The 23,218-nt window shown below is 38.7% G+C and overlaps 1 protein-coding gene across 2 annotated transcripts in view; it reads right to left on the minus strand.

The window, feature by feature from the left end:
* Window positions 1-3,056: 3,056 nt before the first annotated feature.
* The window catches only part of GC (GC vitamin D binding protein), a 31,921-nt gene continuing 11,759 nt past the window's right edge, over window positions 3,057-23,218 (minus strand). The window contains exons 2-13 of one of the 2 annotated variants that reach the window (XM_026509998.4): window positions 22,683-22,752; window positions 21,980-22,112; window positions 18,806-19,017; window positions 17,558-17,690; window positions 17,163-17,257; window positions 13,774-13,903; window positions 12,682-12,884; window positions 11,820-11,949; window positions 11,263-11,360; window positions 9,307-9,439; window positions 6,032-6,086; window positions 3,057-3,820 (exon numbers count right to left, since the gene is read on the minus strand). In XM_026509998.4, coding sequence (XP_026365783.3) covers window positions 6,057-6,086; window positions 9,307-9,439; window positions 11,263-11,360; window positions 11,820-11,949; window positions 12,682-12,884; window positions 13,774-13,903; window positions 17,163-17,257; window positions 17,558-17,690; window positions 18,806-19,017; window positions 21,980-22,112; window positions 22,683-22,752 — 1,367 coding nt within the window. In that variant the 3' untranslated portion in view covers window positions 3,057-3,820; window positions 6,032-6,056. Of the gene's footprint in view, window positions 6,087-9,306; window positions 9,440-11,262; window positions 11,361-11,819; window positions 11,950-12,681; window positions 12,885-13,773; window positions 13,904-17,162; window positions 17,258-17,557; window positions 17,691-18,805; window positions 19,018-21,979; window positions 22,113-22,682; window positions 22,753-23,218 lie in introns of both variants that reach the window. The other variant, XM_057309677.1, reaches the window with a different exon arrangement.

The raw sequence follows: 23,218 nt of genomic DNA on the forward strand, positions 1-23,218 counted from the left end.
ATCTGATTTCAGAATAGATTTCCGCACAAATATCTGCATTTAGCGCTGTCAGCCACAAGGTGGAGGCAAAGATATTTTTATTTGAAGCAGGCATGTCATCCCGAGGTTTTTCATGGTGCAGCATACAGGCTTGCAAAGATCCATTTTCTGGGATTGTAGCATGAGAAAAGACACCTAATTCATTGTTGGAAACTTTTTTACTGGGCAGAAGCAATATAGGGATTCCAAACCCCTCATCTGTGGATGGGTAAGTAGGTACCATTGTTAATTGCCAACTAGAATTTGCTGAAAAGCATTAGCTATAAAATGAGGAGACTTGTGGTGGTGCGTGTAGTGGAAGGAATAGTTGGGTACTTTCTTGGCCTAATGGGGAAACTATCTCAGATCCTGGAAGAAATGGACAAGGAAGAAATAGCCTCTGGGAAAGGTCATCTTTTGACTTGATTTTCTATGACTGGGTTTTCTTTAATGGGAGACAAAAATTTCATTCCACAATTGACAGCATTTTCACAATGCAATGGCAGACTGAGAGAAAGTGATGTTAAAAATTCACCCTTGCCCAGTAACCATTTAGCCATCAGGTCCTTTATTGGTTGATTTCTGTTGCTTCTCTTTTTCTAATTTGGGTGAGGGTGCCAAGCCTTTTTTTTTTTTTAAGTTTTTATTTATTTGAGAGAGAGAGCGTGACAGTGAACAGAGGGAGAGTGAGAGGGAGAAGCAGACCCCTGCTGAGCAGACACTCCCCTGCTCCCCACCCCCCCTTGATCCCAGGACCCTGAGATCATGACCGGAGCAGAAGGCAAATGCTTAATCCACTGGTCACCCAGGTGCCCCAGGCGCCAAGCTTCTAAAGCAGTGAATTAGAGGCTTTTGCACAATAGGTTCCATTCAAGACTGATTAAACCCCAATCTCTGAGAATCGCTGGTCTATAGATTCGGTGAAGGTGAGGCTTTGGTGGTGGGGAGAGGTACACAGAAGGAAGACCGGAGTCATAAAAACACAAGCTTCTAAGTCTTCTTGTTTATTTTTAGCTATTTGAAAACTGGGTAAACGGTCAAGTTGACTCAGTTGTTTCGTTAGAGCATATTGCTGTTGAATTAAATGACGTAATAGAAAGGCTCTCCCCTTATGTTTTTAAATTAAAATCTCCATAAAAAGGAGTGTTGTTTCTTTTACGAATTTCCAGGAAAAGGTATTAATATACTAATCCTGTGTAGACCATTGAAGGTGATGGTTCTCAGGTGATAGTTTAAGAATCACTTGTGGAATGACGTAGGCATCTAGAAAAACACAGGGGGTTAGTACTACAATTTGAAAGACATTCAGTCTTGGAAAGGACAATGCAACTTACAGAAGTTTTGTGTGATGGCTAAACTTTATGAGTCAACTTGACTAGTCTATGGTGGCCATTTGTTCAGTCAAATGTTAGTCTAGATGTTGCTATAAAGGTATTTTGTAGATGTGATTAACATTAACCACCAGCTGACTCTAAGTAAAGGAGATTACTACCCTTGACGATGTGGAGAGTCCTCATCCAATCAAAGGCCTTAAAAGCAAAACTCTACCCAGAGTACATTTCTACCTCGAGGCTGCAACATAGGAACCCTGTGTGAGTTTCCAGACTCTTGGCCTGCCGCGTGGACTTCGGATTCGCCAGCTCCGTGACTGCGTAAGTCAATTCTGTAAAATTTCTCCATTTCTCTATCTCCTTTTAGTCCTATTTGCTTGGAGAACCCTTATTGATACTCTTTGTGAGTGCCATGTTTAGAAACAAAGAATTTTGTTTGTTTCTGTCATGGTGAGTACCTCGTTTTTGGAAGAAGGTGATAGGTAATGCTTAAAAAATGGAGGATTATTTATATATAACAGACACTCAAAAGTAAACTCAGCTACAGTTGACAGTAGATGGAAACTCAAAATCATCTCTTTAATGATGAGAAACACCTAGGAAGTGAGTGTAGATTTTGGCAATATCTTCTCAAAAGATCTCTGCTTCCCATAAAGTGGAGTAAAAGCAGGGATAATTATGTATATAAGTCTAAAATTAAAACTTGTATTAGAATGATGGCATATTTGGGTCAGAGCTCCTTAATATAAAAGAAACTGATGAAAGTTCAGAGTTTGCTGGAAAATATATTCGGGAAACGATGAAAACACTACTTCAACCCATCATGTAATATTTATCGAATACTTAGTGACAAAAAACACTCTGTTCTGCTTGGTCAGGCATAAAAATGCTTGACCAAAACGGGCTCGTTTGTAGCGGTTAATGAACAATTTGTAACTTCTCAAGAACGGAGCAGAATTTTCCAAGATTAATTTTACAGAGCAATATTTCTGGGCGATATCCAAAGAAGAAGGGGTCAGTGTTTCAATTTAGGGAATAGTAAATTGTACACAGTCACTTGTGACTCCGAGGGAGATATATTGTTTCCAGAACTAATTTCATCGGGAAAGCGTTCTCCAGTATGCCCATTAATTTTGTATGGCATACTGGACTTAAAGGCTAAGTTTTTGCTTGGTTCTTCGCTGTTACCATGGGCCTTTTTGGGGTTTCACTCTCATTTTTATCAATGACGTTTACATCTCAGAGTTGGTTTTCAAGCTTCAGCAAGGTACTTTTGGAAGTGAGAAAGAACTTTAAGAAATCTAAAATCCTGCCTGAATATGTAGTATATAGTTGTCTTTCCCACCCCTCCCCCCCTTCATGGTAGCTGAAGAACTTTCTATTTGAGGTTAATTTCCCATTTTGGAATCTTTGTGGGAGGTAAGACTGGAGCCTTCTACAGAAGCTGCAAGGGGACAGGCATTTTATTTCCCGGTTACTGGCAGCTAAAGTCTTGAGCATTTCACCTTGGCTTAGGTAATAAAATTCTTCCTGCTAAGACTTAGAATCTTAAGGCATGACCAGGGATGATTTTGGTTAATGTGACTCCACTTATATTTGCTCTAAAATCCGCTTCATCTCTACCATATAACTCTACATCTACCATGAGATAAATGTACGTTCCTTCAGGCAGTTAGTTATAAATACAGAACGTTTCCTTGGCTTGTATTGGTTTCAGAGAGGCATTTATTCTAAAAGTATGATCATTTTTTTCAAAATAAAACCTGTTGAATTAGAACATTCATTTTTCCCTGAGCAAAGAAAGCACCTAGAAATAGCCTATACAGTGTACACGTGGTAAAATGAATTAAGCTGAAATCAGGTTTTTAGAATTTTCACCCAATAAATAGCTCTGAGTAGTTGTCTTTAGCAAAGAGAAAAACGTTCAGACCACAGAGATTTTTATGCAAGGCAGATGTTACCTACTTAATGCCACACAACCTGCAGCTGGGAGCACAAACGTGTTCTCAGGAAGGTGGCGGCGGTGGTTCTTTAAGAAGGGAGCTCTCCCAGGCTATTGATGACAGAAGTCTGGCTAACTTCTCCTTAATGGTGCCTATTAAGCCTGAGAAGTAATCAAGAAGTGGAGCTTAGTGTGTTGGGAATTTGAAAGTGGATACTTAATACTGTGAATCTTCTAGAAAGAGCAGAGAGCTAGAAAAAAGCAGGGGCTCATGAGCATGGGCCTGCCTATTGCAGCATCTTTGTGAAAATCACAGGGACCGAGCTGAAGATCAATGCTGTAACATTATCCTTGGTAACATTTACGGTCTGCTTCATATTTATTTTTTTTTAGCAAATTATCAATCTTATCATTGTATAAAGATACTGTCGCTGATAAAAAGCAGGGAGTATCCTACTGGTCTCCCCAGGAGCTCTGGTTTTGCTTAGGTTAGGCCATCAGATGTTCCCAGGCGGTTCCAACACCAGATCTAGAAGAGTCATGAAAATAAATGTTAGAAAAACAGCTAATGGGCGACAATCATAATACTGCTCAGCGGATGTTTATAAGGGCCAGTTATCCTTATGTTTAAAGAGAGAGCTGTCTAGCATGACCCATATTATCCACGATGACCTGATGGGTCCAGGATGAAAATGTAAGAAATTCCCAAGACCTGTATATAAGGCCATCACTGTTGTTATGTCAAGGTACATCATAGCTCTTCTTTTTCTCTTTGAATGTATGTTGTGTGTGACTTTGTGCTCAGAGAATGAATGGTTATGGCTGAAACAAAAAAATGCAGCAACCAGTAGCGCATGAGGCTCCCCAGTCATGGGATTGAGATAACAGGTTTTTTGTTTTTTTACTAAAACACTTAGTGTAAGTTTTTATCAAATCCCCCTCTACTTTGTAATGAGGCAAATACACCCCCCACCTTGGTTACCAAACCCGCCAAGACACGACAGCAGAGTTATACCGTACTTCTATTTGCACAGTGCAAGAAATTCCATCTTTCTTGTCCTGAGTTTATGCCTTTGAGGATGAGAGGGAGACCCATTTGTGCTTTCCTCACTGGTTTCTCACATGGTGTAAGCACCTGGCTGTGCTGAGTGTGATTCTGGTACTGTTTTCTAACCAACTTGAATCTGCAGTGGGAGCCTGTTCCTTTATCTGTTGGCGGTCCAGGGAAGACTATTTCCGAAGCTGAAGAACAAAGCTAACTGGCTTCGTGGGATTTATCAGGAGACCATAATTCTCTCTCTAGTGAGGCATGTCACAATCAATTTTGGGGCTTGAAGAAAGAAAGTGGTCCAGGGGACCAATAACGGTCAAGAGGACAACTCAGGTTTATAATATGATTTTAGTTAAGAATGAAATTGCATCACACTGTTGGCTGGAAGCCCTGAATTGTAGGTGTACTTAAGAATGAGGACACCTGGAGACCAAGGCTTCGGCTCCTCTATCTGACGAAACACAGGCTTTCGTCGAGATAGAAGGCATAGGCAACCACAGTCGGTTTAACGGTTTTAGGAACTGCTTCATACTGAGCAGACAGTGCGTGCCCGTTCTGCCGCGGGAGAGCTGACATGCTCTTGTAAGAGAAAACTCAGAAGAAAGTGGATCTATTGCAGAGCAATTTAAAATAAAAGCCTGATCTATCTGGGGGGAAACTTGTTAGAGTTTAGATTCACATTATCTGTAGTAGAAGCAGCTTTGCTGGTATGACTGCCATTTCCTAGGCATTTTCTATACACCCCCCCCCCTTCATCATTACAACAATGCTGAGAGATAGATATTGTAATATTTTCTTCACAAAAAAAGGAAACCGAGCTTTAGGGAGTATAATAACTTGCTCACAAAGATAGATTCTAATGTAGAGTGGGTAATTTCAAAAGTTTCTGGGACCACCCCCATTGTCCGGCCTCTCAGGATGTTAGTTTTCTTTTTTACTGTTTTATATTCAAAGAGTTTATATTGAAAGCCTGGATGTGATGGAATGATTTAATTTCCTTAGTCAATGGTCTTTGCTTCCATATCATTTTGAGGAATGTTGTCAATAAATCAGCAAAATAACCATCTTAGAGCCTTAAAAAGCCTCCATTCAATGAAGGTCTGAAATAAACCAAAATGATTGTTTTCATCATTTTTAATCTCAAGTAATATATTTAAAATGAATACAATTAAATCTGGAGAGAATAATTTTGTTACTGTGCAGAGTTGAGGTCCCCTTCAGTTTAAGGTATGGGGTTCTACTCTATGCTCTTAACATCATTGTGCATTTTTTAATGGGTGAAAGTGTAATATCTAAAATGATAATACTTCAAACATGTTGTTTTAATTTGAAAAATGCTTCTTTCCTCTTAAGAACCCTGTTGTCTTTAAGATTTGATGGACTCTATCTTTAAATGGAGTCTTTAAACTTTGAATGCATAAAAATTCCTGAAATGATCTCCATGTTGTTGTTATCTTAGATGTGAGCTTGTAATGGATATAGTACCAAGCTGGGGACCTGAATTCGAGGCCTAAATAGTCAGAAGTTGGTTGTGTATAGGCGTATAAGCTTCTTAACTTTTCCATATGTTTAATGTTTTCACTATAAAATGAGTTTAAATAGAGGATAGTTAGAAAGGAGACTATTAAAATTCTCGAATTTTAAAAATACAAATCTGGGTTCTTTGCTGCCTCTAAAAACTATACTTACCTAAGACCACACACATGCATCAGGACTATAGCATATTTTTCATTTCAACATCAATCTGAAATGAAAAAATGTCTTCTAAGTCATAAAGTATTTCATAGAGACTTGCAGAAGGTATACACAAATTTGAACCTTGCTTAGGGGAAAAGATTCTTGTCAAAACATAGCTTTATATTAAACTTTTTATTAGCCATCATTCACATTTATTTGTTTTTATACTGTCCTTGCCCTTAGAATTTACAGTGTTCCAGGAAAAATAGGCAAGAAAGAAATGACAATAGTTAGTAAGTGCCAATTACTGGGTGTGCACAGAATAATATAAGGGCTAACGAAGAGCTTGAGCGCCAGGGAAGGATTCCCAAAGGAGGTAGGTGAAGCCTAAATTGAATCCTGAGACTTGACGAAAGATTTAGCCAGGTTGGAGTGAGCATTAGCCAATCTGGGATGAGTCATTATGTGCAAAATCCTTGAGGTAAGAGCAAGCTGAATATACTTGAAAAATTGCAAGTAGTTCAGGAGAACCAAAGCAGGGGGAACAAGAAAATGGTAGATCCGACTGGAAAGGAAGTCAAGGGTCCAAAGTCTCTATTACAAAACAAAACTTTAGATGCAATGGAGATAGAGGAATGTACTATTTTGTGTTTTACAAAGGTTATTTTGACCTCTGTATAGAGATGAGGTTGGGTGTGAGGCATGGAAGGTGGGGGGACTGGAGACGAGAGACCAATTGGGACATTGTAATTCAGGCAAAAGGTTGCCTGAATTTAAGTACCAGTAATGTAGAAGTAAGTGGGGAGATAGAGATACTGAGGTGTTAGAACTGATAGGTTTGGGGATTTGGAGGGGTGTGTGTGTGTGTGTGTGTGTGTATGTGTATACATGTGAAATCAAGGATCACTTGTTATCTTCAACAATGGATGAATGGTGATATTCATAAATTTAGGAAACAAGAGGATGTTGTAAGGGGAAGATTTTGGGCATGTTGAAATTAAATTTCTTGTGGGATGAGAGAGCCCCATGAAAAGTTGGATAAAATGCTTGGTTGGGAAGGAAGAGATCCTGGCTAAAGGAAGAGATTTGGATATTTAAGGCATGTCCATGGCTGAGAACACTCAGGAAAAATGTAATATAATGAAAAAGAGCAAGGAAAAAAAACTCTGGAAAAGAGGAAGTTAAAGGATGGCTAGAAGAGGACAATATGAAATAGAGGAAGGAAAGAATCCTAGAAGGACAAAAGGTAGAAAATGATAATATAGATACCAAAGAAATTGTTCCAAGGGGGAAGGGATAGTTGTGGGTATCAAGTGTTTCTGTAGAGAAGGCTGGTAAGGACTGAGAATTACACTGCTGGTTCTATTTGCTCTTCATTTGAAGATCAGGATGAGGGGTAGGGATAGATCACCACATAATGCAACACTGATTTTGTCTGGTTCAGAAGTGCCTTTTGCCATTCCTCCAGCGGCTGTGCCAAGTATGTTTAGAATGGTAGATAGAGGTGGATCCCTGGATATAAATGACTTGGAGTCAATGTAGTAGATGGGCATTATTTTTAAGGAAAAATCTGTCAAGCAAATAAAGGGCAAGGAGGTTTAATAAATTATATCCCAAATATTACAGGGTGACAGGACAAATATTTACACCAAGCATTGAGAATCAAAGTGAATGTTGTTGTAACGTGAAGTCCCAGAGGCCAGCTCATTAACCCAGCTGTGAGATTAGTGCAGAAAGACCATCTAAAGGGCTAATGCAAACAGCAGAGGGTCTACTCTCCCAGTGCTCCAGACAATCACATGTGCGCAAGTGTCTCAACTCCATCTGTCTCCCTCTTCTCTAGCAATTACTGAAAGATTGGCTATTCAGCAGCACTGTTCTACATTTGCTGGTTATAAAGCAAGAAAATCGTTATAAGCCTGCCTTTTCATCATCGTAATTGAAAATACAACGTTTTTAAATGGCAGTATGTTACAATAAAAAATCTGAAAAGCAGCTCAAAGAAATGAAAAGCATTAGAATTGAAGGAAACATTTGTTGCGTGCAGTTGTTCAATTTGTCTTGTATGATGTCAAAAAGGAAAGTGTGCATATGGATAAGCATAACAAAGAGTAGAAAAGGGTTACAAAACTGATGCTTTTTGACAATGTAAAAAAAAAAATACTTAGTCCTTTTAATAACTGAGTGAGACTCTCAGCAAAATCTGCTAGAAACAACTTCTAGGTGAGGTAGTTTTATTTTTCTGGGATAAAGCAACCTAATTCAGCTGTTGTAGGTCAGTAGTAAAGGAAGGGACTTGTCAGTTGATTTATGCTGAGCGTTTTAGTGCTGAAAATGATCAAAATATTCTAGCAAGCCAGCAAGCCAACTCCTCCGATTTTTATGTTTAGAACCTCACTTGGCCTGAATTTTCGTGAAGGTGAACATGGTCTATTTCTCAGCAGAATTGAAAGAACAGGCTTTCATTCTTCCTCTGGAGTTCTAACCTTATAAATTGCTACAAACAAGATGGGCTAACAGGTTTGGCCCTAGGGTGTGAATGTAGAAATTTGAAGAGAAATCAGAATCTCCCAGGGTATTAAGCAGAAAAACAAGGTGCCGGAGCTCAGTTTGGCAAACTAATTAGGACTTTGTCAGGTGCAATACAGTCAAAAAGAAACAAAACTTCACTAAAATGTTAATACTCAGAGCCCAGACGTGCCTGGCTTTTAAGTTTTTAAATTCCAGTTAACGTGCAGTGTGATATTAGTTTCAGGTGTATGCTACAGTGATTCAGCACTTCCCCACATCACCCAGTGCTCATCACATAGTACTCCTTAATCCCCAACACCTGTTTAACCCATTTCCCCCCCCCCCCAACTCCCCTCTGGTGATTATCAGTTTGTTTGCTAGAGTTAAGAGTCTGTTTCTTAGGGGTGCCTGGGTGGCACAGCGGTTAAGTGTCTGCCTTCGGCTCAGGGCGTGATCCCGGCGTTATGGGATCGAGCCCCACATCAGGCTCCTCTGCTAGGAGCCTGCTTCTTCCTCTCCCACTCCCCCTGCTTGTGTTCCCTCTCTCGCTGGCTGCCTCCATCTCTGTCGAATAAATAAATAAAATCTTTAAAAAAAAAAAAAAAAGAGTCTGTTTCTTGGTTTGCCTCCCCCCAACCTTTGCAAGAGTCTGTTTCTTGGTTTGCCTCCCCCCAACCTTTGCTCATTTGCTTTATTTCTTAAATTCAATATCGTGAATTTAGCTCCAACATGTTGTTGCAAATGGCAAGATTTCATTCTTTTTTTATGGCTCTTACCTCTGAATCACAATAGAGAGGAGGTGCGTTGATGGAACAGCACTTGGAGGCAAAATCTGAGCGCCTGTCGATCAGCCCTTGGAGATCCATGGAGCTGGCATCAGGCAATTGAGCTCTTAATCGCTCTGCTAGTCTGAAAGACCATATCTATGTAAGGTTTTACTAGATGTATTTTATAAACCTTTCTGATGCAAGATGACAACCCACTTCAAGTCTTTTACAATTAAAAAAAAATGGAAATAGTTGCTCTTAAATATCAGATCTGTGGAGTGATTTTCAGTGACTCAATTTGAGGTAAGATAGTGAAATCTCCATCTCTTTTAAGCTCTTAAAAGTAAAATTAAAATTTGCTGGATTTGAATTCCCATCTTCCCCCTTTCATTTGTTCAATTATATTTATATGGACCACTTCCTCTCCTATTCCTGACTGTTCATCTTCTCTCCAGTGCTAGATTTCAAGCTCCTTAAAGAGTATTTCCCTCATGGGACTTGGTCACCTTGATCCTTTTTCTCTTCTCTCATTTTATGCAATTTCCCCCTCAGTGTGCCTCCTTCTCAACTGGCTATGTTGGAAAACACAAGGTTAGAAACTTTGGCTCTTGTTTTTAGCTCTACTATAAGTTAACTTTCCATCTAACTTTCAAGATAATTCTAGGACTTGTTCTCTGTATTCCCTCCCAATTTGAATGGTCTATATTATCTTGGTATCTCTCTATGCTTATAATGGGCAACTCAGCCTGTTTTTATGACCTTCTCCAGGAACTACTTGCCAGCCTACTTGTGGGCAATGAGAGGTGGTAGAAACCCAAATTTATCTCGGGGGAAGGTAGATGCTGGGAAAAGACGAGAGGGTGAGAGGGACTAGTTTGCTCATAAAAACATTACTGAAAGGAGCAGGTCCCAGTTGGAAGGGGAGGCAAGTCAGACCAGAAGGAACTCAGAGAACGGAGAAAGAACAAGTGTGGGTATGTGTATGTGCAGGATTTCAAATACCTGGATGCAGTTGTTAGGGATTTGATTTCATAACCGCAAATGTCAATTCTATTCCATTGCTATTCTTAATGTATTGAGATTCTATAAATTGTCAGTTGCCCAATGCAACACTGGAGTACAAAACTTGTGTTATCTGCTTAATATTATTGTATACTGTTCTCTGATAATTGGGAAATAAACATTTTGACTTAAGGCTTTCACAATTTTTCATTTTCTTATAGAGCTTTGCTAAACTAGGCTTCATGGGCGTCACTGAAGGAAGTGACCTACTTTTGGGATTCTTAGGTCTCTCTGTGGAGTTCTATTCGTGCTTGCCTTTGGCTCATGCTGATCAAGATGATTTGGAATGGATCTAAGAAATCTACTTACTGAAGTTGGGAATGCCATGGGTGTTTAGGAACCCAGTAAAATTTGTTTCACTAGTATGGCCTTTCTTCTCGTGCTTGAGAAACATGACTATTGACTGTTGTACAACATTACTAATGACGAGTTATTTTCGGTTTATAGAGAACTCATGCTGGTCGTGGGTGGTACTACACTTGATTGAAAGTTTGGCTTGTCTTGTCAGACACAGTATGCAATGAAGTTAGGTAACCTTTTTTGGCAGTTTTACAGTTCCCCGTTATGTGTAGCGACATTTACATAAGCTTTAGGGCACGAATGTTGATGAACTCTGGGCTAATTTGGTATTTTTTGAATCAAGTTCCTGCAGGTCTTGTAATTTGTACTTCTGTGGCTGTGTCCTAATTGACCTCTCACCTGATACACATGACCTTTTTCCCCTCTGAAAAGGACTCCATTTCTTCCTACATAGGTACTGGATTCCACTTTTTAAAGCTCTTGATAGCACCTCTTCTTTCTATTGCTCACTTAGCACATCTTAATCTTCAACTGTACTTGCAAATCACAATACCAAACTATTATTGATAAAATGTAGAGAAAACAGCCAGAAAAGTGCCTTACTTTTTCTTATACTCAGTAAAAGTGTTTTCTGAATAATCTGCACATAGTTTTTGTCCTTTGTCAATGAAAGAAGATAACTCCTTTTTCAGTTGAGGGCCCTGTGAGAAAACAATTACGTACAAAATTATTTGTCTTGAAGCATTGTTCTAGAAGACCTTAAATCAGAATTCCATTTGATGTATTAGTATGTGTGTTTCTTACTTATACCACACATTGGCAAACATTTTCTACATAAGGCCAGATAGTAAATATTTTAGGTTTTGTAAACTATATATAGTCTCTTTTGTAATTACTCAACTCTGCCAATATGGCACAAAAGCAGCTATAAACACTGTGTAAACAAGGAGGAAGGCTGTGTTGTAGTGAAAGTTCATGAACATTGAATTTTGAGTTTCACATTTTTTGTCATAAAATTAAAAACCATTTAAAAATATAAGCCCATTCTTCGCTCACAGGCCACACAAACACAGGCGGTGGGTCAGATTTGGCCCATGAGCTGCAGTTTTCCAACCCTTGGCTTCTACCAAGGTTGGTCAAGAAAATGAAGCGAGTGGTACCTGAGCATTCATACAACCAGTGGAATCTTCAGAGTCACAGCATTCGGAAAGGCTTTTCAGGGTTGGCTCAAGTATTTTACTGAGGAATACTTCTGGAAGATGTGTTCTCCTACTTAGTTCAAATGTATACCTGGCATGAGAGGGAAAGGAGAGAATACTCTTTAACATGAGTAGAGTTGGGTATGTGTGTTGTGTTTGAAATCGGACCTCTGTTTTAAAGGCTAATCACCTGGCTTCTGCCTGGTAGTTAAAAATAATAGATTTAGGTAAAACTGACTCCAAATCAACAGATTTGGGGTTAACATTCTCATCGAAATGCAAATTATTAGTAGTTGCTTTGGAGCTATTCTGATTAATACTGAATTAAAACTCTGTATGTCCTATACATACACATATGTATATATTCTATATAAACATGTCTATTTCAAATGCATATGGAACTAGCTTTTGTGGAACTGTAATACAATGCACCCCACATAAAGCATCAAGTAGGCACCTTGAGTAGCTTTTCCGTGAAAGTAGATTTGTGTAACTCCTTCCATTGTCTTATTCCTTTGTTCTCTCTGCATTTAGGAAAATATTTAGACAAATATAAATTAGTCTAAAGTTAGCCTAAATTCTAATATTGGTAGTTTTCTGACCTGTTAATCCAACTTATTTGTGAAATATTTCTATGCCATGGGTATGCATATGCTTGTAGCTTATGCAGCTCATGGTCTATGAACATATGGCGTATTTTAGTTCTCCATTGGATGAAAACAGATGAATGAGAAGAAATGGTAAACCTTTAATTTCTTTGTCTTTTAATGCTAGTGAATATCAATACTGTCAAGAAAGAATTAGTCCGATCAACTCTACTTACTGATCTATGGCTTTGGTATTCCCTTTCTCACACGCGTCGGTACTTGTGGGCAGCTCAGCGGCTGGAAGCTCAGGCGTGGGAGCAGCTGGCATGAAGTAAGTGCACACAAACACGTCCATGGGGGTTTTTTCTTGACAACAGTCCTTAAACTTAGAGTTCTTTGTGGATAAGTTGTCACAGATTTTTACTGTGTATTCAGGCAGCTATAAAAGCAATTGTGAGTTTGTGCAGCGTTAGTATCTGGTTGGCCTCATTGGAAATAAGGAAGGCTTAGGTAGGCTTACGAGCCCTGGCACGGTGTATATGAAAGGTTCCAAGTCAGGTTGTTGGAAAACGTCTCTAACACAGACCTGTTTTCTTAGTGGAAAAAGACCAGGCACGACAACATACCTATTTCTAAAGAGGTCCACAGACTTGGAGAAACCTTTAGGTAAAGCAACTGTGCAAATTCACATCCACTGGAAAGGATTATTTAAATGAAAAAATGGTGGGGAAAAATTGACCGAGTTATAACAGGTATAAACATGAGCAGTTTCCAATAATCTAATGGTTGCAATATTGTTCAATAGAACTTTGTGATGAAATGATTTGTATCTATACCGTCCAATACTAATGAACATTTGAAACGTGGCTCGTGGGGCACCTGCTGGCTCAGTTGGTACAGCGTGGGGCTCTTGATCTCAGGGTCATGGGTTCCAGCCCCATGCTGGGTATAGAGATGACTTAAATTAATTTTAAAAAGAAATTTAAAAAATGTGGCTGGTGTTACCAAGGAGTTGAAGTTTAAATATTAAGTTTTAGAAAGTATAATTAAGTTAAATAACTTAAGTTTAATTATAATTAAACTGCATTGGGCTGTGCAGGTAGAATAAGGTCTCAGGAGTTAGATGATCTTGGCCTTGTGTGTGTACTTTGCCACTTACTAGTTGTAAGACTTCAAATTATTCACCCTGGTTGATCTTGTTTCCTTATCTATGAAATGGAGTTAGCAATACTCTTAAATGTCACAAGGATTCATTGAGCTGATGTGTGTAAAAAGCAACCTCGAGTGCCTGCCACTCAGTACGTGGTCCAGGTTGAGGATTCTCTTACCTCCTTGGCCATGCAGTCCTCAGAGGGGGACTCACAGCACTTGGAGAGGATTGTGTTGATCTCTTCAGCTAGTGGCAAAACATCCTCCAGTTCAGCAGTTGGCACTTTCTGGGCTAGTTTTATGAGATGGCTAAACAGTTAAAAATGAATTGTTAGCTCAGCCACATTCCATTTTCTTGGTTTCATTATGAACCTACACCCCCTGGAGGAATAATACCATAGTTTCAACTCTTTGTCCTCAATAGCTGCATGGAACACATCTGCTGTGTATATGATGGACCCTATGTGCTAGAGCCGCTATGCACAAGTCAGTCACCCCCAGGAACCATTTTGTATTTTAATACTGATATGGCCCTTTTCTTCTTGCCAGATCTACTACTTGAAGCATGACTTTAAAATGTTCTAAAAGAGCAATGAGGCACTAATGTCCCTATTCATAAGGCCAATGTCCTATTTTTGTGGCCCCTTCATTGTCCTTTCAAAAATGGTTTATAGATTTTAGAATTTAGAAACTACAGATTAAAAAAAATACCTATGGCCCTAGATCACAGAACTGATAAATGTTGATATTTTGCTGTATAACCCTGGAGCATTTTATAAGGGTTATCAAGTATTAAATATTTCATAAGGGATTATACTCTGCCAAGCTATTCATACATTTGCCTTGTTTCCCTTAACGTATCAGGAATAGTTTCTGTAGTATTTTTATATTGTGGCACAATGCTTAACCTTAAGTTTGCCATGTTAACTATTAAAGTGTGTAGTTCAGTAGTGTTAAATTTAGTTACGGTAAGTAAATATCTGTAAATATAACAGACCTCCAGAATCTTCTTATCTTCCTAAACTGGAGCTGTATGCCCATTCAACACTGACAGCCTCCCCCCAAGTCTTTGGCAGCTACCTTTTTACTTTGTTTCTATGATTTTTCACTACTTTAGATACTACACAGAAGTGGAATCATACAGTATTTGTCCTCCTGTGACTGCTTATTTTGCTTAGCATAATGTCCTTAGCATTCATCCCTATTGTAGCACGTGACAGGATCTTTTTCAAGGCTGCATAATATTCCAATTCTATATATACTACATTTGATTTATTCATCTATCAATAGACATTTGGATTTCTTCTACCTCTTGGCTATTGTGAATAATGCTGCAATGAACATGGGTGTGCAAATCTCTCTCGGAGATCCTACTTTGAATGCAAAAGTAGGATTGTTGGATCATAGGATTCTATTTTCAAATATTTGAGGAAAGTCCATACTGTTTTTCATAACGGTGGTATCATTTTCCATTCCCATTAATAGTGCGCAAGAATTTCAAATTCTCCACATTCTTGTCAATATTCATTTTCTGTTTTGGTAGTGGCCATCCTAATAGATGCAAGATGACATCTCTTTGTGGTTTTGGTTTGCATGTCTCTTATGATTAGAGATGGTGAATGTCCTTTCATATGCTTGGCCTTTTATATATCTCTTGGATAATTGTTTAAACAACTCAATGAAACAGAGCTGAATACTTTCTTATTGAGTTATGGAAGTTCCTTACATTCTGGATATTAAACCCTTGTTAGATACACTTGCCAGTATTTTCTCATTCTGTAGGCTGTGTTTTTACACATGGAAGTTTAAGTTTGATGTCCCATTTGTCTATTTTTGCTTTTGTTGTCTATTCTTGTTTTTTTTATAAGAAATCATTGCCAAATCTAATGTTCCAAAGTTTTCCCTTTTGTTGACTTCTGAGAGTCTTACAGTCTTAGGTCTTATGTTTAGGTTTAATCCATTTTGAATTTTAATATATGTATAAGGTAAGGGTTCAATTTCATTCTTGGATATCCAGTTTTCCCAGCATGATTTGTTGAAGACCCTGTCCTTTCCCCATTGTGTAGTCCCAGCACCTTTGTTGAAATTCATTTGGCCAAATATGTAAGAGTGTATTTCTGAGCTCTCTGTTCCATTAGTCTATATGTTTTTTAAATGCCAGTCCCATAGCATCTTGATTGCTATTGCTATGTAGTATGTATTGAAATCCTAAAGTGTGAGGCCTCGAACTTCATTTTTCTTTTTCAAGATTGTTAGGGCTATATAGAGTCCCTTGACATTCTATATGAATTTTAGCATGCTTTTTTCTATTGCTGCAATAAATACCATTGGGATATCAATAGTGATTGTACTAGATCTGTACCTTGCTTTGAATAGTATGAGCATTTTAACAATATTCTTCAATGAGTATAGACCGTCTTTCCATTTATTTGTATCTTCTTCGGTTTCTTTTGCCAATATTTTATAGTTTTCATTAAATATCTTTTTACATAGCATTATACCAAACCATATGGCATTCTCATATGGATATACTATAACTGATAGAAGAATTCTCCATTCTAGGGAAATTTAGAAAGGCTCTAATTTTTTCATATTTAAAAATGGTGCAGCAATAATATATTAGCTAAATCTTTGTTCACATTCAATGCTATTTCCCTGGGATAAATTTCCAGACACTAATGCAAGTATAAATTAATGATTAAGATACCTATATATATTTTATAGGTGGTTTTGTGTTCTAAATCCTTATGTTCTATTTGCCGAATACACCATCTTAATTCAGAAGGAAAATTAAAGAGAAGGTCTAGAGAAAATGTCGTTTAGTATTTGAATATTTCTATTGGAAGATTATTTTTAAAGAACTCAAGAAAGTTGTTTCTATTACCATGAGAGAACCTTAGGACCTGATGCCAGCACAAAATAGTTTTTTTTTTTTTTTTTTTCATTATCATTAGAGGGGGTGGAAAGCTTGTGGATCAGAGTAAAAAGAATTAGACTGTAGATACTGGAAAGATAAATTTGCAAATTCTAGAAGTCTGAGATGTGTTAACACTGTATTCTGACAGTTTCTATGTTAACAGTAGCCACACAAAAATTAAAGTGAAGGTTACAAATTAAGTGATTAGAATACATTCAAAAAGCTTAAGAGATATACATCATATATAGCACAAAACTTCATAGACCAAATAAGAATTTAGGAAGTCACATCCCAAGGGAAAAAAAAAAAAAAAGGCAAAGGAAATAACAGGTGATGAACAAAAAAATTTTTTGTTTTTGTGTTTATAATACATACTAACATGAATACTGAAGAAACAATTTCTAGTGGTCTACCAGTTTTCCCATGAGTATGTGGAAAAGGTTGATTAAAAGCAAATCTCATGTTTTACAACATAGCCTTATTTTTTCATATTTTATGTAGAGAAAAAGAACTAGGCTGTATTTTTGTGAATTATAGGAACAGAAGACTGTAGCATATATATTCTATTACAGATATTTCTTTAGAGAATCCTAATATCATGGGTAGTGTAGAAGCGAACAGCTAAACACACTGCTGGTGCTTAATCTTTACCTGAGCCTTGATTTTTCCTTCCCGTAAGCAGCATACTGTGAACAGATTCTATTTGACATAGTGGTGAGAAGTGATAAATGTTTCATCTGGAGTCTCTAGGAAGTAAGTGAGAGAATCCTATTAGATGGTCAAGATCCATTGAAAGCAGAGTGCAGGAATGGCAAAACAAACAAAAAAACCTATTATTTTTTACTATAAAACTGAATTCTGACCAAATAAACTTACTGATATTCCTTTCCTAGAGGTGGTTATGTTTGTTTTTCCAATGAATGAAATGTAAAGGAGGCATTTTAGAAAGGTTTACTGATTATAGAATCTGAACTCCCACTATTTAAATTGAATGGCATTAATAGAGGAAAAAATAGAACATAACTACATAATAAAACAATACCTACCTCTTTCAAAAAGCATACTGTTGGGCTTGGTGAGGTACAGCACGATCCTACCATAGAGAGATAACTCTTGGTATAACTGACTAAGAGTGATAGAGGGGCTTGTCCATAATTAATGGAATATTCATACATAAATCTGTGGGGGGGAAATAAGATTGGTCAAAACATTTGTGGGAAGCAGAATCTACTTTTTCAGAAGTATTTTGATGGAAAAAGGATGTATTACATTAGCTTAGTTTTATTATATAAAAAGCACTAAGGATTTAAAGAATGGGTTATAATACTAGTCACTTTTAACCAGTATTTTCATTAATTCCTTAAATTTCCATATGGATTACTTGAGAGGAAAGGCTATTTGTCTCTTTGTAGTTAGTGTCTACCAGCTGCATGGCTCATGGTAATTGCTTATTGTTGATCAAATTAAAATGAGATACATTTACCTTTCATGATTTATCACAGTTTATTCTTGACAATTGCTTATTTGCTGAAATCTTTAATTTTTAGGAGCATAAGCCCTTAAGGGTCTGTAGGATACTCTGAAATCTTGGGCAAAATCCTCTCTGAAAATTTTCCAGGATGAGAAAGCCAACGAATTTTTATAAAATCATGACCTGAACTTCAAACTTCTAAAATCAATTTGAGTGACATTGCATTTGACTTTTGCATGTGTATTTTGCCATTATCATAAACAGAATTGTATTGCTGTACACATTTTAAATGTTTAATGTTCAGAAAAGCTTAAGTTCTTTTTTTATTCCTACATCCCTAGAAACAGTTGTGAATGGGACCTGTTATACCACGTAAGTGAACATGTAATTTTGACCATCTCATTGTTTAACATTCATTAGTAGCCAGATTATATATTCTAATATTAGCATTGGAAGATCACAGAAACTTACAAAAATGAGGGGAAAATCTATCTGATGGAGCACGCAAGGATCCCTCGCATAAGGAGAATCCCAATAGCTGTCAAATATTTGAAAATGTCACATAGAGAGGGAATCCACGTGATTCTGCTTCAGACAATAGAACTGTTTGGCAGGTTTAGAAAGTTGACTTCACCTCTGTCTGAGAAAGGTGTTTACAATAATAGCACTGACGGAGATGAGAAGTCTTGGGGAGGAGTAAAGTTCTTACTGGAAATTGTTCAGGTGGCTATAGAAGAGGTGTTTGTATAGAGGAGGGGGTTGGATTCGACCCCCTTCTGGTGTTTTATGCCCTGAAGTTTTACTTAAGATGAAAGCAGCTTACTGCTCAGCAAAGTCTTTGGGATCTTTCCGGAATGCCTCGCAGATTTCATCATTTGTGGGCTCTACGTAGGTAGGAAACTCTTGTGGCTGGTGCTTCAGGGCAGCCATACAGAGTTTCCGTTCAAGGCCCTCTCTGGTACAGCACTCAGCAGTTCCTGGGTGTACTGGGAATGGAGCGTCCTTTTCACAGGACCTAGCAGACAATGCTGAGGTCTAGAATGAGAGAAGAGAAACAAGTCAACTCCTATACGGAAGTTTCCAGGCTCTTAGTTCACCATTCAATATACCTTAGTCTTAAGTTTAAAAATTCTCATTAGTAACAAACCGTCCATGCCAAAAGCTTCATTGAATATCTTGTCTACGTGGCAATTTGCATAGTTACAGGCAAATACAGGGTCTTGCGTTAATAAAGGACTCACTAGGATAAAAACAGAACTTTCATTAACAAGTAGACTGTGTTTGCAGCCGTTAGAGGTTTTATCCTTTGGCTCTGTGTTGCTCGGGGGAGATAGTAAGTGAGGTCATTTGAAAAAGCTCCACTGGTGATTCTGATATGATCTCCCACCCGCTTTCTGCTGCAGATACCCCAGTGAGAAGGAACACCTCCTATTAAATGAGCAGACTCTTGACAGACTCTTAATTCTTCTAATGTAGTCTTCTACATTTGTTGGCATTCTCTTACTCACTGGTTCCTGAGCCTGCTTTTGCACCAGCATCAGAGTATATAAAATTAGGTGCCTGGGCTGTACGATGCAGAAATTCTGATTCATTAAGTCAAAGAGGAGGCTTTTAAGGAGCTGTTTCCCAAAGCCCCAAAGTTTTATTCAGACGTGCACGGCTTGAAAACCACAGGTGCACTGATAACCTGTGGGCAGGTGCAGCCCATGCTAAGGGTACTACCAAAGCAACTTCAACAGCAAAATGTTCTTTTTGGAAAGAATTTGATATTTGGAATAAATGTAGAATTGAAATCATCCCTATATAAAAATTATCTGGGGATTTAATAGGGCAAAAGTGCCTTGACATCTTTATATTTATTTCAGAAGTTAGTCATTTTTTAAAAAACAAAACTTCTAAGGATCTTTCCTATAAATGAAGGAGAGCAACATGATGAATTAGTTACGTAAACCAAAAGTAAACCTCTCCTTCTCTCCCACACCTACTTTCCATCAGGCTCTCAGAACTTAGGAATTCTTAGGAACTCTTTATCCTTATCTCTTTTTCCAGTGAATTCCTTTTCCATTTCTTTCCCTGGCAAATCTCCTTTCCTTCCTTTCCTTCCTTTCCTTCCTTTCCTTCCTTTCCTTCCTTTCCTTCCTTCCCTCCCTTCCTTTCCCTTCCTTTCCCTTCCTTTCCCTTCCTTTCCCTTCCTTTCCCTTCCTTTCCCTTCCTTTCCCTTCCTTTCCCTTCCTTTCCCTTCCTTTCCCTTCCTTTCCCTTCCTTTCCCTTCCTTTCCCTTCCTTTCCCTTCCTTTCCCTTCCTTTCCCTTCCTTTCCCTTCCTTTCCCTTCCTTTCCCTTCCTTTCCCTTCCTTTCCCTTCCTTTCCCTTCCTTTCCCTTCCTTTCCCTTCCTTTCCCTTCCTTTCCCTTCCTTTCCCCTCCTTTCCCCTCCTTTCCCCTCCTTTCCCCTCCTTTCCCTTCCTTTCCCTTCCTTTCCCTTCCTTTCCCTTCCTTTCCCTTCCTTTCCCTTCCTTTCCCTTCCTTTCCCTTCCTTTCCCTTCCTTTCCCTTCCTTTCCCTTCCTTTCCCTTCCTTTCCCTTCCTTTCCCTTCCTTTCCCTTCCTTTCCCTTCCTTTCCCTTCCTTTCCCTTCCTTTCCCTTCCTTTCCCTTCCTTTCCCTTCCTTTCCCTTCCTTTCCCTTCCTTTCCCTTCCTTTCCCTTCCTTTCCCTTCCTTTCCCTTCCTTTCCCTTCCTTTCCCTTCCTTTCCCTTCCTTTCCCTTCCTTTCCCTTCCTTTCCCTTCCTTTCCCTTCCTTTCCCTTCCTTTCCCTTCCTTTCCCTTCCTTTCCCTTCCTTTCCCTTCCTTTCCCTTCCTTTCCCTTCCTTTCCCTTCCTTTCCCTTCCTTTCCCTTCCTTTCCCTTCCTTTCCCTTCCTTTCCCTTCCTTTCCCTTCCTTTCCCTTCCTTTCCCTTCCTTTCCCTTCCCTTCCCTTCCCTTCCCTTCCCCTCCCTTCCCCTCCCTTCCCCTCCCTTCCCCTCCCTTTTCTTTCAAATTACCTCCTTTCAAAAATGTTCGAAGAGTCAACACATTTTTAAAAATGCTTTGAACAAACAGGAGAAAGAAGAAGGTATTTAAAAAGGCAATACCATCTCTGTTTTGTTATGATCTGTCTCTACAAACCTGGAGCTTATCTCTGGTCAAGGGATCACTTACAAATACATGAAATAAAATGTAAATAAAAATGTGTTCTGTTAGTGGTCACGGTAGCTTAAGGTGGTGCAGAAGGTCAGGTCGTAAATGATGGATATTTACAGAGTTGGTGATGGGAGAAAAGGATTACAATTCCTAGAAGGTACATAAGGGCCAGATGAAGCAATTAATGGGTAAGAATTATCATTGTATAGGACATATTCTGATCAGATCTTTGGAGCATGGTTTCTGCAGTCTTTAGCAAGCAGATATTTGTCTGTGGAGGCCTTTATCAAGATGCATCTAAATGTCCTTTGCGTGAGGCCTGATGACTGCATTAGTAAATTGCTAGAAACACCTGTCTTTTAACCTTTTTCAGCTCCCATCTACATTTTGAACCCTGTCACATCAGCATTTTAACTTCTGCATATATACGTCAAGGGAGAACCTGGTATATGGTTATAGGGCAACATTTGAACCTGCAAATAATTTGAGGTGAACACTAAATTATTCTGGGGCTGTTGGTACCAGTCTTAACATGATAAATATGTATGAGTAGGCTTTTAAGAGACACAGAATATATTATGACAAGAGGTTCATGAATTAATATATGTCCCAGTTTTCTCATTTGAACCTTGTAGGACTGGTGGGCAAAACTGATTCATTGTGCTAGAGTAAGTCTGGGCTCTGGAGGTAACAGGCTTCCTAAGTCTCCCAAACTTAGAGTAGGTGGAGTTGCTGTCTAAGATTTCTCCAAAATATGGCATAAAAGCCTATCCTGGCTTCTTTCTCTGGGCCACTGTGGACATGGCCAGCCACGTGAACCTACCCTGAGGTCATAGCATTCGGGGTCGGCCCCTTCAGCACAGCAGGCTTCTGTCAAGGAGACAACTTCATTCACAAGGTGACTGATCTGTTCGAATGTGCTGCTGGGAAACTTTCTGCTGTATAAGACCATTGATCTGAGGAGGAGAAACAGCAGGTCAATATATATAGAATTTTTAAAAATTTCACGTTTGCACAAATTAAAATATGAAATCTGTTCAGTCTTAAACAAGCATATTGCACACCTTGATTAGTGAAAAGAACAGGAGGTTGACTTTTAAAACTTAGTTTTGTTCCAGGCAAACTTCTCTTGTAAAATGGAAGTTGGATTTGGGGTTTTATTCTGAGGAGCCTCCTGTTCTTTCCTCTCTCAAGCTTCCCCAGTAGGACCTGTCCTGTGTTTTGTCTTTGTTTGCCGTGGTCCTTCTATATACTCTTTGCATTCTAATTTACCTTAGAAAACTGTGTTGCTTCTCTTAACTCTATTAATAAACTTACAGCTAACAAATTCTTAGACCCTAATAACAATAATTCAACTGGAATCGTTGGACGTCCTCCACTGGCCTGGTGTCCATGCCCACATCAGCCTTGGGTCCTATCCTTTTACAATGTGCAGAGTGGTTCAGCATGCTGACTTGAAGTTCCCTCCGATGTGGCTTCATCCAAGGTCCAGTAACCAGGAGCATGAGGGAGTACCTCATACTTACAAAGATGTGAAGTCCTCTTTTCCCAGATTGGCAAGTTCCTTGCAAACTTTATCCTTCTCATAATCTCGGCCTAGGGACCAGAAACAGAAAAACCTGTATCTTTTCCTTTTTAATGAATGTTATGTTATATGTATATGCGTTCTGCAGGATTCATCTAAGGTGAAAGTAGCATTTTCCTCTATATACAGTTTCATCTTTGGATGCCTTCCTGGCTGTTTTCTTACAGGTGAATTTTATGGTCTGCTATAAACTGTGGTGGGCAGCAGAGCAAATGCACTGATACTAAAAACACATCAGTCAGATGATGTCAGAACCTATTGATACGGCAATCCTTGTGGGCCCCTTTACATTCATGCTAAGATGGAACTTCCATCCTTCCCTTCTTTGTCTCCATTTCACCAAAGGCGTTGAAAGAAACAACAAAAAAATAAATGGAGAGTATGTCTACATACATACATAGTGGAGAACTAGCCCCACAAATGCAGGACTCTACGGAGGTATGTGAGGTGGTGTTGCCACCATAACTCCATTACCCA

This window comes from Ursus arctos, unplaced genomic scaffold (genome assembly GCF_023065955.2).
Source record: "Ursus arctos isolate Adak ecotype North America unplaced genomic scaffold, UrsArc2.0 scaffold_9, whole genome shotgun sequence".
Lineage (NCBI taxonomy): Eukaryota > Metazoa > Chordata > Mammalia > Carnivora > Ursidae > Ursus > Ursus arctos.